This window comes from Schistocerca piceifrons, unplaced genomic scaffold (genome assembly GCF_021461385.2).
Source record: "Schistocerca piceifrons isolate TAMUIC-IGC-003096 unplaced genomic scaffold, iqSchPice1.1 HiC_scaffold_822, whole genome shotgun sequence".
Classification (NCBI taxonomy): domain Eukaryota; kingdom Metazoa; phylum Arthropoda; class Insecta; order Orthoptera; family Acrididae; genus Schistocerca; species Schistocerca piceifrons.
Genome location: NW_025729083.1, coordinates 797627 through 814133, shown reverse-complemented (window position 1 = coordinate 814133; position 16507 = coordinate 797627). Strand labels below are relative to the sequence as shown.

Below are 16507 nucleotides of genomic sequence, written 5' to 3'. Positions count from 1 at the left end.
TCTCTATCACATCAAACTCGCAGTAGGATCCATAGAAACGCGTGGCGCTTGAGTTGGCAAGACCGCAACAGTTTTAAAAGAATGGTTAACGGAATTTTGGCTGTTTTATATTATTCATTGTACGTTTCATATTAGTTCGATTCCACGAAAAGACGATGTTTACCGCAACTCACTTCATCCCAGTCAGCACCAATAAGACATCAAACATTGATTTCCTAATCCTGGACACACTCTAAGAACATCACTTATGATCACAAAGAACAACTGCAAAATGGCAGTTTCATATTTGAAGTTGAACAAAAAATGGCTTTGAATCCTCTTCTTAGAAGACAAGTTTCAACGATTTGGGATTTTTAATTATTGAAAGTGATGTTTGAGGGCAACTGTGTCAAGAAGATACTATGAATCACTTCCGGAGCTGCGTCATAGTCGCGAATTAAAACAGTGATCCGGGAAGTGAAGAATAAATTCCTTTTTCTCTTATTTTCGTCAATGATCACAAGACTTTTGCCCAGAAATGATCATTTTTATAGCTTCAAAAAATGAAATACAACTAACAGATTACATCTTAAAACAATAAAATTTTCCATAATGAAAAATTATTACTGTCATACATGTGGAAACATGAGCTTAAAATATGACGAAGCATACCTATTTTCTCACATATACTACTATATAAAAAAAAGCCGTAAAATGTTCACAAAATCAGGTTAGCTTGTCACACATTTAAAATACGGTGTAAACCAACCCACAGTTCCGGCGGAGTCATGCTACCAATAGCGCTGCTTTTCATAACACACTGCAGTACAGTAGCACAACATATGTTTGTCCCATAAGCTCGTTAGCTGTCGCTACTGTACGTCTACAAAGCCTATAAAATTGTAGAGAATGCATTAAGTAAATAGTGCAACAGGTAAAGTCTACAGCAGACTTGCCAAGTGCGTAACTTATTAAAGTGATAAAATGTAATAATTAAAACATGAATAAAGGTAAATTTAAAATTGTTGAAAAGGAAATAATTAATAATATGCAATTCAGAAACGATCTCGTTGTCATTTTAAAGAATTGCCTGGTGATTAGAACCTGTACACCGCCACCTCACTTTATTAGCCAAATGTTTATTATGGAGATTTCTTCCGCTACCAGTGTATGAATTGGCTCTCTCTGAGCCAAGTGCCACAGCACAACAGCGCCGTACCAGCATTGTCCACAGGGGTAAGTATACAATTGGTGAAACTAGCATCCTCTTACCTTGTAGGCAATGCCCTCGTGTTGGTGTATCAAGACTGCCTGGCAATGTCAATCAGCTGCTGTAGGTACAACAGACCTTTTGCAAATTCCATAAAGAATAAACAGAATACTCACCCTCCATGACCAGATGCCATTGCAGTTACTATGTCCTGTAGCGTAGGCATTCTGGAAAATAAAAATGGGAATATGAACACAGAAATGGCAAGCTGTATTAATTGCATCATGATTTTTTTTTATTAAAAACTATAACCAGATAGCAATCATATGTTCTCACACTCTCTCCCAAGCATGCATGGGCAATATACGAGGGTGAGTCAAATGAAAATCTTAAATATTTTTTAAAATATTGTTTATTGTGCGGAAGTGGTACAGAGCTGTATCACTTTTCAACATAATCTCCCCCACGCTCAATGCAAGTCATCCAGCTCTTACAAAGTGCATAAACTCCTTTAGAAAAAATTCTTTTGGTAGTACTCGCAACTACTCATGCACCACGTGGCGTACCTTTTCATCAGAACGGATCTTCTTTCCTCCCATTGCGTCTTTGAGTGGTCCAAACATATGGAAATCACTTGGGGCAAGGTCTGGTGAGTATGGTGGATGAGCAAGACACTCAAAATGCAGTTCTGTGATTGTTGCAACTGTTGTACGGGCAGTGTGGGGCCTTCCATTGTCATGTTGTAAAAGGACAGCTGCTGACAGAAATCCACGTCGCTTTGATTTGATTGCAGGCCGCAGATGATTTTTTAGGAGATCTTTGTATGATGCACTGATGACAGTGGTCCCTCTAGGCATGTAATGATCAAAACTGACGCCTTTTTCGTCCCAAAAGAGGGTCATCATAACCTTCCCTGCTCATGGTTCTGTTCGAAACTTCTTTGGTTTTGGTGATGAGGAATGACGCCATTCCTTGCTCACTCTCTTCGTTTCCGGTTGGTGAACCCAGGTTTCGTCGCCAGTAACGATTCTTGCAAGGGAGCCATCACCTTCTCGTTCAAAGCGCCGAAAAAGTTCTTCACAAGCATCAACACGTCGTTCTCTCATTTCAGGAGTCAGCTGCCGTGGCACCCATCCTGCAGACACTTTGTGAAACTGCAGCACATCATGCACAATGTGGTGTGCTGACCCATGACTAATCTGTAAAGATGTTGCAATGTCATTCCGTGTCACTTGGCGGTTTTCCTTCACTATGGCTTCAACTGGTGCAATGTTCTGTGGAGTCACAACTCGTTGTGCCTGACCTGGACGAGGAGCATCTTCCAATGAAGTCACACCATTTGCGAACTTCCTACTCCATTCGTAGACTTGCTGCTGTGACACACATGCATCACCGTTCTGAACCTTCATTCGTCGATGAATTTCAACAGGTTTCACACCTTCACTACGCAAAAACCGAATAACAGAACGCTGTTCTTCCCTGGTGCAAGTCGCAAGTGGAGCGGTCATCTTTATACTGATACTGCGACGGTATGTGTGCATCTGCACTATGCTGCCACCTACAGGCCATTCTGCACGCTCTTTGTAGCAAGTTTACCAACTTACAGGATAACGGTGCGAAATTTCGATTTGTTATTACAAATTTAAGGTTTTCATTTTACTCACCCTCGTATGTATATTCTTTCTCATTTCGTATATTTTCAAACACAAACTGTCTAAACAACAATGTGCTGTCCTGATTTCGTCCTCCCAGTCAATTTTCAGAGGAAGTGGGAAAGTTCACTATGTAATCTGAATTTGCAAATAGCAATAAAAAAAGGCTCAAGATTAGAGAGGGAGGAAGGGGATATACAGAGGGGGGAGGAAGTGATGCACAGGGAGAGAGGAAGAGAAAATTAGAGAGAGAGAGGAGGGAGAAGGAGATGATCCACGTGAGGAGAACGGAGAGATGTACAGAGAGAAAATGGAGAAGGAGACTGGTACATACATCCAATTCCCATACATATTTAGCAATTGCAAAGCATTGGCAAGACCATTAAAACAACATGATAACAGTGCAAATATCGACGGGACGTGCTGTGCGCCTTGTTTGGAAAGAATATTCTTCCATTTCCGCATGGAACTTCTTCTTGACAACAGTAACGCCCACTTTACTCCATGTCCTCAATCATGCATTCAGCACTGCTTGTTTTTGCTTAGGTTTATTTTCCAGCAGTGTAAAATGTGCATTAACGGTAATGGATAGGTTTACTGCTACCTCGTGTATGAATTCATTGAGTGCACTGAAAGAGCGGCACTACGAACTGTGGTGAAATTTTCCCACAGCGACGGCATCCAAACCATTGTACCATAGGGTCTGTCTGAGAGATATCGCATTACTCTGTTTCGCTTTGTCCTGCTATGTGACGAGCCGCAGGTCCCTTGAACCGAGATATTCAGAAAATATCCCCGCAGAAACTTCGAAATTTTTGCCGGAGGAGTCGTATTTACGCTAAACGACCCCAAAACTGGAACAACGTTGTGATTATTCTCTTTCACAAGAAACTGAACAAGTAACACACATGTCGACCTCATGTTCGTAATGTACACGATATCCATTGAAATTATCACCAGTCACACAGAACAGAACAAATTAAAAAGCTGTTTTGAGAAGCTGATATAACACAGAACGTCATTTGCACATCTAACATGGATACTCTGCAAATCACATTTATGTGCCTGGTAGAGGGTTCATCGAACCACCTTCACAATTCTCTATTATTCCAATCTCATATAGCGCGCAAAGAATGAACACCTATATCTTTCCGTACGAGCTCTGATTTCCCTTATTTTATCGTGGTGATCGTTCCGCCCTATGTAGGTCGGTGTCAACAAAATATTTTCGCATTCGGAGGAGAAAGTTGGTGATTGGAATTTCGTGAGAAGATTCCGTCGCAACGAAAAACGTCTTTCTTTTAAGGATTTCCAGCCCGAGTCCCGTATCATTCCTGTGACACTCTCTCCCATATTTCGCGATAATACAAAACGTGCTGCCTTTCTTCGAACTTGTTCGATGTCATACATAGGTATTTAGTTGAATTTACGGCTTTTAGATTAGACTGATTTATTGTGTAACCGAAGTTTAACGAGTTCCTTTTAGTTCTCATGTGGATGACCTCACAGTGTTCGTTATTTTTTTATAAATCGTATCGCAGTTTGTTTTGATCTTCTGATGACTTTATTAGTCGATAAACGAGAGCGTCATCTGCAAACTACCGAAGACGGATGCTCAGATTGTCTCCCAGATCGTTTATATAGATAAGGAACAGTAAAGGGCCTATAACACTACCTTGGGGAATACCTGAAATCACTTCTGTTATACTCGATGACTTTCCGTCAATTACTACGAACTGTGAGCTCTCTCACAGGAAATCGCAAATCCAGTCACATAACTGAGGCAATATTCCATAAGCACGTAATTTTACTACGAGCCGCTTGTGTGGTACAGTGTCAAATGCATTCCGGAAATCCAGGAATACCGAATCTATCTGAAATCCCTTGTCAATAACACTCAGCACTTCATGTGAATAAAGAGCTAGTGGTGTTTCACAGGAACGATGTTTTCTAAACCCATGTTGACTGTGTGTCAGTAGACCGTTTCCTTCGAGGTAATTCATAATGTTCGAACACAATGTATGTTCAAAACTCCTGCTGCATATCGACGTTAACGATATGGGCCTGTAATTTAGTGGATTACTCCTACTACCTTTCTTGAATATTGGTGTACCTTTGCAACTTTCCAGTCTTTGGGTACGGATCTTTCGTCGAGCGAACGGTTGTTTATGATTGTTAAGTATGGAGCTAATGCATCAGCATACCCTGAAAGGAACCTAACTGGTATACAGTCTGGACCAGAAGACTTGCTTTTATTAAGTGATTTGAGTTGCTTCAGAACTCCGCGGGTATTTACTTCTACGTTACTCATGTTGGCTGCTGTTCTCGATTTGAATCCTGGAATATTTACTTCGTCTTCTTTTGTGAAGGCATTTCGGAAGGCTGTGTTTAGTAAATCTGCTTTGGCAGCACTGTCTTAGATAGTATCTCCATTGTTATGGCGCAGAGAAGGCATTGATTGTTTCTTCACATACGACCAGAACCTCTTTGGATTTTCTGCCAGGTTTCGAGACAAAGTTTCGTTGTGGAAACTGCTATAGGCGTCTCGCATTTAACTCCGCGCCAAGTTTCGAGCTTCTGTAAAGAATCGCCAATCTTGGAGATTTTGCGTCTGTTTAAATTTGGCATGATTGTTTCGTTGTTTCTGTAACAGTGTTCCAACCCGTTTTGTGTACCAAGGAGGATCAGCTGCGTCGTTTGTTAGTTTATTTGGTATAAACCTCTCAATTGCTGCCGATACTATTTCTTTGAATTTAAGCCACATGTGGTCTACACTTATATTACTAATTTGGAATGAGTGGAGATTGTCTCTCAGGATGGCGTCAAGTGAATGTTTATCTGCTTTTTTGAATAGGTATATTTTTCGCTTTTCGAGGATTTGGGGATAACAATGTTCAATCTCGCCACGACAACCCTGTGCTCACTAACCCCCATATCGGTTTTGATGCTGGTCATTAACTCAGGATTATTTGTTGCTAAGAGGTCAAGTGTGTTTTCACAACCGTTTACTATTCGCGTGGGCTCATGAACTAACTGCTCGAAATAATTTTCAGAGAATGCGTTTAACACAATTTGGAATGATATTTTATGCGTACCTCCGGAAATAAACATGTATTTTCGCCAACATATCGAGGGTAAATTAAAGTCATCACCAACTATTATCCTATGAGTCAGGTACGTGTTTCAAATCAGACTCAAGTTTTCTTTGTACCTTTCAGCAACTGAATCATCTGAACTGGGAGGTCGGTAAAAGGATCCAATTATTATTTTGTTCCGGTTGCCAACAATGACCTCTGCCCATACTAACTCACAGGAAGTACCTACTTCAATTTCGCGACAAGTTAAACTACTTCTAACAGCAACAAACCCAACCACCCTTTGGCGCACTTCGAGGAATCTGCAGCCTACACGGTCGCAGAACCGTCTGAGCCTCTGATTCAGACCCTCCAGTCGGCTCTGTACCAGAGGTCCGCAATCGGTCCTGTCGACTATGCTGCAAATGGTCGGCTCTGCTTTCATCTTGCAAGCAAGACTGGCAGCCTTTACCATTTCTGTTAGCCGCTCGAAATCAGAGAGAATCTCTTCTGATCCAAAGCGACACACATCATTGGTACCGACGTGAGCGACCACCTGCAGTTGTCTGCACCCTGTGCTCTTCATGGCATCCGGGAGGACCCTTTGCACATCTGGAATAACTCCACCCAGTATGCACACGGAGTGAACATTGGTTTTCTTTCCCTCCTTCTCAGCCAAGTCCATAAGGGGCCCCATAACGCGTCTAACGTTGGAGCTCCCAACTACCAATAGTCCCACCCTCTGCGATTGCCCGGATCTTGCAGGCTAAGTGGTTTCCTCTGAAACAGGACAGGCAAAGGCATCCGGCTCAGCGACAGTGTCAGCCACAGACAGTAGGTGGAACCTGTTTGCCAGACAAACCGGAGAGGCCTTACGTGCGGCCGCATGGGAAGTCTTTCGCCGCCGGCTTCGCCCTGGAGCGACCTCCCACTCGACCGCAGGTGAGGGGTCAGCCTCAGTGCGAGCAATAACTGGGTTGGCCACCGGTGAGGACCGATCGGAGGACTCTGACGCGCTGGACGTCCGTTGGATCCCCACGGCCGTTCCACAACAGTGCTGCCCATCCACTGCAGCCTCAAGCTGTGTAACCGAAGCCATCACAGCCTGAAACTGAGAGCGAAGTGTCACCATCTAGGCTCGCATCCGCTCACGACAATCGCAGTACCTGGCCATATCAAAGACCGTGGAAAACTAAACTATGCAGATAAACGGACTATCGATTCGAGCTACGGAAATCTACTGCAGACCCTGACGAAAACGCATGAACTGTGTCTAGTAATACGCAGATATTCAAGAACCTTACTACCGAAGCACTCAGGTGAAACTAAATATTTTCCCCCTGACAAGGAACTTGTAATATACCACAAAATCGGTTTACTTTCTAACGCAAACGAAAACGCGAAAACTGTGGCTATTAGATTTTAAATTGACACGCAGAAACTCAAGAAACTAAACTATTAAAGCACACAGACAATATAATAAAATTCGCTCCTGGTTAGGAACTCGTAAATGTCGCAAATGCGGTTTACTTATCTGTTGCTGCGTCTGTCGCGTTCGGCTACTACTGCTTGGCTGTACATCATGAACGTAATTATTGAACAGAGCAATGAGTATGAAAGCCCATCACTTAGTTCAACAAAATCTTTAATGACAACACTTAAGAGCACTGCGCTCGTGCAAGTATACTGACTAAATATTTAGGTTCATACTACGACTTCCATTATAATTGAACAGAGTAATGAGGAAATCAAAACTGGAGACAGTGTCAAAAAAAATGCATGTTCCCTAAACTGTTCTTAGCGGCCCTAGAGAACGTAAGCAGATGTTTAAACTGTGAAAGCGGACACGTGATACCTGTTAGCAGCACAGCTGAAGCACCCTAGGTTTGCTGATGAAGTATGAAAGTTAATGGGAACACTAGAAGGATGCTGTACGTTAAAAAGGAGGTTGTAGTTTATGTGACACTTACGTCTTTGCCGCAAGGAGACTTGTAACTAAGCACATGAGTGAAGTAGATCTCTTTTTATTCAAAGTTTATGTTGGTCTTAGCTAAAGTCACAACTAAGGATTATGTCGGTTGTACCTGACGTCAGTCTTCTTTCTCGCCAATTCTCGTGTAAATTCCGTTTTTGGCGAACTTAATGCGCGGAGGCTGTTTTTCGGCAAGCTGTCGCTGTCTGTTTATGTATGCTGCGATCGCTAATATCCCCTTAATAAGCATAGGGCAGATTATACATGTTGTGAATATTTATATGGATTAGTAAATATGAGAATTCTATACAAATAGGATCATTGGACATAGCTGAAACTTAGTTATTGTTGTGATCTTCAGTCCAGAGACTGGTTTTATGCAGCTCTCCATGCTACTCTATCCTGTGCAAGCGTCTTCATCTCCCAGTACCTACTGCATCCTACATCCTTCTGAATCTGCTAACTGTATTCATCTCCCGGTCTCCCTCTACGATTTTTACCCTCCAAGCTGCCCTCCAGTACTAAATTGGTGATTCCTTGATGCCTCAGAACGTGCCCTACCAACCGATCCCTTCTTCTAGTCAAGGTGTGCGACAAATTTCTCTTCTCCCTAATTATATTCAACACCTCCTCATTAGTTATGTGATCTACCCACCTAATCTTCAGCATTCTTCTGTAGCACCACATTTCAAAAGCTTCTATTCTCTTCTTGTCCAAACTATTTATCGTCCACGTTTCACTTCCAACATGGCCACACTCCATACAAATACTTTCATAAACGACTTACTGACACTTAAATCTATACTCGATGTTAACAAATTTCTCTTCTTCAGAAACGCTTTCCTTGCCATTGTGCCACTGCCAGTCTACATTTTATATCCTCTCTGTTTCGACCATCATCAGTAATTTTGCTCCCCAAATACCAAAACTCATTTACTAATCTTATACCCTCAGCAACACCAGATTTAATTCGACTACATTCCATTATCCTCGTTTTGCTGCTTTTGTTGATGTTCATCTTATATCCTCCTTTCAAGACACTGTCCATTCCGTTCAGCTGCTCTTCCAGGTCCTTTTCTGTCTCTGACAAAATTACAATGTCATCAGCGAACCTCAAAGTTTTTATTTCTTCTCCATAGATTTTAATTCCTACTACGAATTTTTCTTTTGTTTCGTTTACTGCTTGCTCAATATACAGATTGACTAACATCGGAGAAACTTAGTACTAACCTATTTAACTACTATTCTGGCTCCAAATATGTACACTTTTTCCATGCATATTTACATATTTTGACCATTTGGGGACAAACACATGCATAATGTACATATAAAGCACTTTGAGTTTAACTGTGTGTATAATACACATTATTTTCAGTTCAGATGCATATTTTAATGGTTTTGTGCAGACACTTCAGTTTTTATGGTCCTGATATACGCTTCAGGAATTGGGCTTGAAGAAGGGAAAGGAGGGGGGGGGGAGGATAATCCAAATAGAAAGTTAAGATTATCACAAGAGGAAGCAACCCTCTGCAGAACGAGTGTGATAAACAGCTCTATTTACCCATAACCACAACCAGCAAGCCTTTCATTTCATGACAGTGTAAATATAGCCTTCTAAGTCAGGTACCATGGCTGACTTGACAGTGACACAGTAGCAGAGTTGTCTTGTGGAATTTGAACAAACCCTGCCAGAGTGGCTGTCAAGAAATTGGTTGCCTCTAGGTCACACCCACTCCCTGTCAGGAAATTGGACACCTCAAGGTCACACCCACTCCCTGTCACGAAATCGGACACCTCAAGGTCACACCCACTCCCTGTCACGAAATCGGACATCTCAAGGTCACATCGGCTCCCTGCAGTTTGCCAGCACTAAGAGCTGTGATTCACCCATCCCATAACTTAATTAAAAAAGTATGTGTAAAATTTATGATAATTTCAGTTTTAATGGTCCTAAATCTCTCAAAATAAATCAGTCATTTTAAAATAATATTTTGTTTTATAGAGAGATTTTTATTAGCCACTGCTCGTGTAGCTCCTTATGAAGAGAGTCTGCCTGAGTAGCCGGCCAGTGTGGCCGAGCGTTTCTAGGCACTACAGTCTGGAACCGTGCGACCGCTACAGTCGCAGGTTCGAATAGCTCTGAGCACTATGGGACTCAACTGCTGAGGTCATTAGTCCCCTAGAACTTAGAACTAGTTAAACCTAACTAACCTAAGGACATCACAAACATCCATGCCCGAGACAGGATTCGAACCTGCGACCGTAGCGGTCTTGCGGTTCCAGACTGTAGCGCCTTTAACTGCATGGCCACTTCGGCCGGCTCGCAGGTTCGAAACCTGCCTCAGGCATGGATGTGTGTGATGTCCTTAGGTTAGTTAGGTTTAAGTAGTTCTAAGTTCTAGGGGACTGATGACCTCTGAAGTTAAGTCCGATAGTGCTCAGAGTCATTTGAACCATTTTCTGCCTGAGTTACTGTTACCCCATCAGCCTATCCTTACTAGATGGTGTACTTGATTGGGGGCAGCAATGTTTTATTCTTATAATTTTGGTGCCATTAAATCACTATGAAATAAAATGAATACTTGTATATTTAACTCTAAAGCAAATACTTCTTTCATTGTAGGTTTACTCACCATATGATGCCACACGTATCAGAGTCGAAAAGCAGCATTTGACTGCAAAAATGTGCAGCAGAATGTAATTAACATTTCGACAAACTATTCTAAATTGCCCTCTACAATGAGCCTCGTGTCTCCCATAGGCAGACTGAGTACCTGTTGCTGAGGAATTTCAGAGATTCTTCAGTCGTGGCCTAGGGAAACTGGATGATTTCATAATCAGCAACCTGCACTACTAGCTCTTTTGTTTCATAAAGAAGGTATTTTATGGTGAAAGCGTGAAAAAAGAACTTGATCTGAAACTGTCATAAATATTTTCCCACAAATTTGCGCCTATACCTTCTTGTGATATGGGTAGTCGTTTCCTGTCTACATAAATATGTTGACTGACAAGTGCAGGAACATCACAGGAAAAAATAGCTATGTTGCCAGTTATTAACCTCACAAAAAGGAGAAGGTTAGGTTAGTGTTTAACGTCCCGTCGACAACGAGGTCATTAGAGACGGAGCGCAGGCTCGGGTTAGGGAAGGATTGGGAAGGAAATCGGCCGTGCCCTTTCAAAGGACCCATCCCAGCATTTGCCTGAAACGATTTAGGGAAATCACGGAAAACCTAAATCAGGATGGCTGGAGACGGGATTGAACCGTCGTCCTCCCGAATGCGAGTCCAGTGTGCTACCACTGCGCCACCTCGCTCGGTCAAAAAAAAAAAAAGGAGAAGTGAATTAATAAATTGGGAACAAAGATGACAGTGCATATTTTAATGTATTTCAACTTGATATGAAGAGCTACAGACGCGAAATTTAACCGACAGGAAGAAGATGCTGTGATATGCAAATGATTAGCTTTTCAGAGCATTCACACAAGACTGGCACCGGTGGCGACACCCACAACGTGCTGATATGAAGAAAGTTTCCAACCGATTTCTCATACACAAACAGCAGTTGACCGGCGTTGCCTGGTGAAACGTTGTTGTGATGCCACGTGTAAGGAGGACAAATGCGTACCGTCACGTTTCCGACTTTGATAAAGGTCGTATGTTGCCTATAGCGATTGCGGTTTATCGTATCGCGACATTGCTGCTCGCGTTGGTTGAGGTCCAATGACTGTTAGCAGAATATGGAATCGGTGGGTTCACACGAGGGTAATACGAAACGCCGTGCTGGATCCCAACGGCCTCGCATCAATAGCAGTCGAGATGACAGGCATATTATCCTCATGGCTGTAACGAATCGTGCAGCCACGTCTCGATCCCTGAGTCAACAGATGGGGACGTTTGCAAGACAACAACCACCTGCACGAACAGTTGGACGACGTTTGCACCAGCATAGACTATCAGCTCGGAGACCATGGCTGCGGTTACCCTTCACGCTGCATCACAGACAGGAGCGCCTGTGATAGTGTACTCAACAACGAACCTGGGTGCACGAATGGCAACGCTCATTGGAAGCGTGTATTTGTCATCGCCATACTGGCGTATCACCCGGCGTGATGGTATGGGGTGCCATTGGTTACACGTCTCGGTCACCTCTTGTTCGCATTGACGGCACTTTGAACAGTGGACGTTACATTTCAGATGTGTTACGACCCGTGACTCTACCCTTCATTCGATCCCTGCGAAACCCTACATTTCAGCAGGATAATGCACGACTGCGTGTTACAGGTCCTGTACGGGCCTTTCTGGATACAGAATACGTTCTACTGCTGCCCTGGCCAGCACATTCTCCAGATCTCTCATCAATTGAAAACGTCTGGTCAATGGTGGCCGAGCAACTGGCTCGTCACAATAAGCCAGTTACTACTCTCGATGAACTGTGATATCGTGTTGACGCTGCATGGGGCAGCTGTACCTGTACACGCCATCCAAGCTCTGTTTGACTCAATGTCCATGCGTATCAAGCCCGTATTTCGGCCAGAGATGGTTGTTCTGGGTACTGATTTCTCAGGACCTATGCACCCAAACTGCGTGAAAATGTAGTCACATGTCAGTTCTAGTATAATATATTTCTCCAATGAATACCCGTTTATCGTCTGCATTTCTTCTTGGTGTAGCAATTTTAATGGCCAGTAGTGTAGTTTCAGTTAATTAATAATGGAAATCTTTAATCGCCCAAATTTTCTTAGTGAAAATACACTGATGAGCCAAAAAATTAAGACCACCTGCTTAATAGCTTGTTTGTTCGTCTTTGGAACGAAATGCATCACTGATTCTGCATATCAAGGATCTGACAGTGTGTTGGTAGGTTTGTGGAGGAATGTGGCGATAGATGTCTACGGACAGGTCATGGAGAAATCGGCAATTGCGGAGCACAGCCTCACGAAAAAACATAAAATATTGTTTGATGAAACAAAATTTCTGTCCCATGCCTCCACATACTGGGATTCTCTTATTAAGGAGGCTGTTGAAATAAGAATGAACCAAAAGAACTTCAACCGGGAGAGCGGATACCATCTGAGATGTGCACGGAAACGAGCGCTTGATGCAGAGAAGCAGCAGAGACGTTCCTTCCAAGGTTTACGTTCCAACGGAAGCGGTGGCGCCACAGCGCACACAGTGACATCGTCTGCGACAGCAGTACATAATCGCCGACCAATCAGAAGCCGTCCACGGGCTATAAAGAAGCTACCACAGCACCAGTGAAGACATCCCCGATGATCCCCAGTTCGATTACTCCCTCTTCCCGGATGTCCGCGATCGAACTGACACCTCTGTCCCTCCCCTCGTACCTGCTTTCCAGTACTTGGACAACATTGCACACACGGAACTCAATGCCCCAATCACTACACAGGATCTCATTGCTACACTCCGCATGAAACGCAACACCGCTCCTGGTCATGATCGTGTCACCTACCTCATCTTCGTGAAGCTCCTGTCTCTTTCCTCTCCACCCTGGCCAGGCACTACAATGTAGTCCTGTCCACCGGTTACTACCCCAACCTGTGGAAAACCTCCCGTATCCTGATGTTCCTTAAACCTGGTAAACCGCCGTCCGCCGTCTCCTCCTACCGTCCCATCAGCATTACCTCGGTCTTCAGCAAGGTCCTGGAATCTATCCTCACCCGCCGCATCCACCAGCATCTCCGCCAGCATCGCCTCCTTCCCGTTACCCAGCATGGCTTTCTTCCGTCCTTCTCTTCCGACGATCTTCTCCTTCACCTCACTCCTCCTTTCCGAACAGCTTAATTCCCGTCGCTCCGCAATTTTCCTCTCCCTGGACTTCGAACGTACTTATGACCACGTATGGCATTCCGGTCTCCTCTTCAAGCTCCAAACCTTCGCCCTTCCCATTAACTACGGGCGTCTGATCGGCTCCTGTCTCTCCCACCGTCCTTCCTACGTCACCATCAATAACACGGATTCCTACACCTTTTTTCCCTCCGCCGGTGTGCCCCAAGGCTCCCCTTCTGTACCTTTTACATATGGCGGACATGCCGCCGCCGTCACCCCCCGTCCACCTTCTCCAATTTGCCGATGACACCACCTTCCTTGCCCTTGCCCCCACCCTGCAGCACTCCCAACTCCAATCCCATCTTGACCAGTTCACCGCTTGGTGCAACCAGTGGTTGCTCTAGGTCAATCCCTCCAAAACCCAGGCGATCATTGTAGGCAAAACCACCCCTTCCTTCCGCCTCCTTGATTTCTATCTCACCATCTATGGGCCGTCCTATCGCCCTCACCCCCACCCTTAAGTACCTTGGCGCCACCCTCGATCGTGGACTCTCCTGTACCCCCCATCTCCGGACAATCCAAGCCAAGGCACGCTCCCGACTCCATCTCCTCAAGCTCCTTTCCGGCCGTACGTGGGGTCTGGACCCCTCCACCGTACTCCACACCTATAGATCCCTCATCCGCCCTATCCTTTGTTACGCCCATCCGGCCTGGATCTCCGCCCCCCCTACCTTTTATAAATCCCTTCAAATCCTTGAACACCATACTCTCCGCCTTACCCATTGCATCCGTCTCCCCTCCCCCATGTGGAACCTGTACGATCTCATTCCGTTCCCCCACCTCCTCCTTTTCCTTGAAATGATACAGATCCTGTACACCTCCCGCAAACTCGATCCTCCTCACCTGCTTTTCTCACCCATCCTCTCCCGCCCCCGCCTGCTGCCGTGCCTGTATTCCCACGTCCCACCCGGTCTCCATCTCTCCACTCTCCTCACCCTCTCCCAAGGTGGCTTCTGGCAGCTCCCTCTCCCTGATGATGCCCTCCTCCCCTCCATCTACCCGTCCTACCAACCTTGATCTTCCCTCCCTCTTTGGGCACCCTCTCACCCTTCTCTCCGTCTTCCCTCCTCCTCCATTTCTCCCCACTCCTCCCCCGGGATTCTCCTCCCCTGTCCCTCCCCTCCTCCCCCATCTCCTCAGCCATTGGCATCTTTGTTCTCTTCTTTCCCCCACCTCACCCTTCTTCCCCTCTTGGCAGGTCCCCGGACTTGCACACGCTCAGTGGACACTCGCGCGCCAGATATCATCGCCATCAGTGTCTCGTGTGTGCCGTCGTGTTTAGTGTTCAGAGTTCACCATCACACTCCATCGTTCACCTGTGCCATCGCCATCTTCAGTGTTAGTGCATCGTGACAACAGTTTGTAGTGTGGATTATCGTCGAGTGTGAACGGCTCTGTGTTTGTCTTTATGTGTCTACTGTTTTATTACCCACCGTTATGTCACATCTGTGTATTCTTTCTGTTGTTTATTTATCTACTCTATGGCTGAAGAGCGGCGTAACGTGCTGCTGACAGCCTGCCTGTTGGTACGGGTTTGAAAATAACAATAAAGGGGGGGGGGGGAACAGTGAAGACAGTCAGCTCATGACGATGATGATGGAGGTAATCGTCGAAAGCTCGAGATTTTATCCAGAACTGACGCGGCAAGAATAACGAGAATGTTCGGCAAGACTACCGAGAATGTTTTATATACAATTACTTCATGGCGCGTCGTTTTTTTTTTTTTCTTACAGCGAGACCTCCACAGCGGTGCGATCGACTTTTTTAAACAATCTGGCCGGCCGTTGTGGCCGAGCGGTTCTAGGCGCTTCAGTCTGTAACCGCGCGTCCCTAGCCTGCCTCCGGCATGGATGTGTGTGATGTCCTTAGGTTAGATAGGTTTAAGTAGTTCTAAGTTCTAGGGGACTGATAACCTCAGATGTTAAGTCCCATAGTGCTCAGAGCCATTTGAACCATTTTTTTAAACTATGTGGTGGGCCCTCCTTTGCGAGTAACAAACAAAAAATTTGGGAATATTGTGTCAGTCAACAGCGTTAAAAAAGGTGCATTAGAGAGTCTGGTTGCATGGTGGAGTGGCTAGGATAAGAACCTCCCATGCAGGAGGCTATGGGTAATCATGGGCTGTAATCCTTTTTTTCATTGTTAAATCTTTATCAAAATGACTTTGACCATTTTTATTCAGTTAATTGATTTAAATGTAATTTTTTAAATTCCATTCGTTTGTCACACAATTTTAATCATAATATCTACTTCTTCATTTGCTCCCATTTTTCTTCTTTCCTCGCTTGAAATCTTTGTTCATGTGTTTTTAATTAATTTTATGTAATAATTTTGATTTAAATTCTTTAGTTTTATAACCCTCGTTTTTTCGTCCACATTATTGCGTACATTATATCTATTTGTCATTTTGCTCGACTTTCGTTGCACTTACTAATCCGTCTCTCATCTAAATTTTCGACTGCGTTATTTTTTCCATAGTGCATTAGGTGTTCAGGATATGTTTTAAATATTTCTATGACGATTATAGTGCAAAAAAAATCGCACATCTGGCAACAAAAATACATTTTTCAGACCATTGCACAACATAAATAGACCATGTCGTCTTTTGTTTTTTAACTGACAGATTGGAACTTTCAAGCAATTGAATATTATAAGAGAATATAATTAATTCATATTCACTACAACTGCGATTGGAAAAAGAACGGTTTAAAGAAAAAAGTGAAACAAATGAAAAAGTTCATATGGTGATGAAAGTCATATGACAAAAGAATAGA

General features: G+C 44.0%; 1 protein-coding gene across 1 annotated transcript in view; it reads right to left on the bottom strand.

Annotated features, from left to right (window-relative positions):
• The window catches only part of LOC124770387, a 98489-nt gene that overhangs the window by 45043 nt on the left and 36939 nt on the right, over positions 1-16507 (bottom strand). Inside the window, exon 2 of the mRNA XM_047249213.1 lies at positions 1366-1416. Coding sequence (XP_047105169.1) covers positions 1366-1415 — 50 coding nt within the window. The 5' untranslated portion in view covers position 1416. The remainder of the gene's footprint in view (positions 1-1365; positions 1417-16507) is intronic.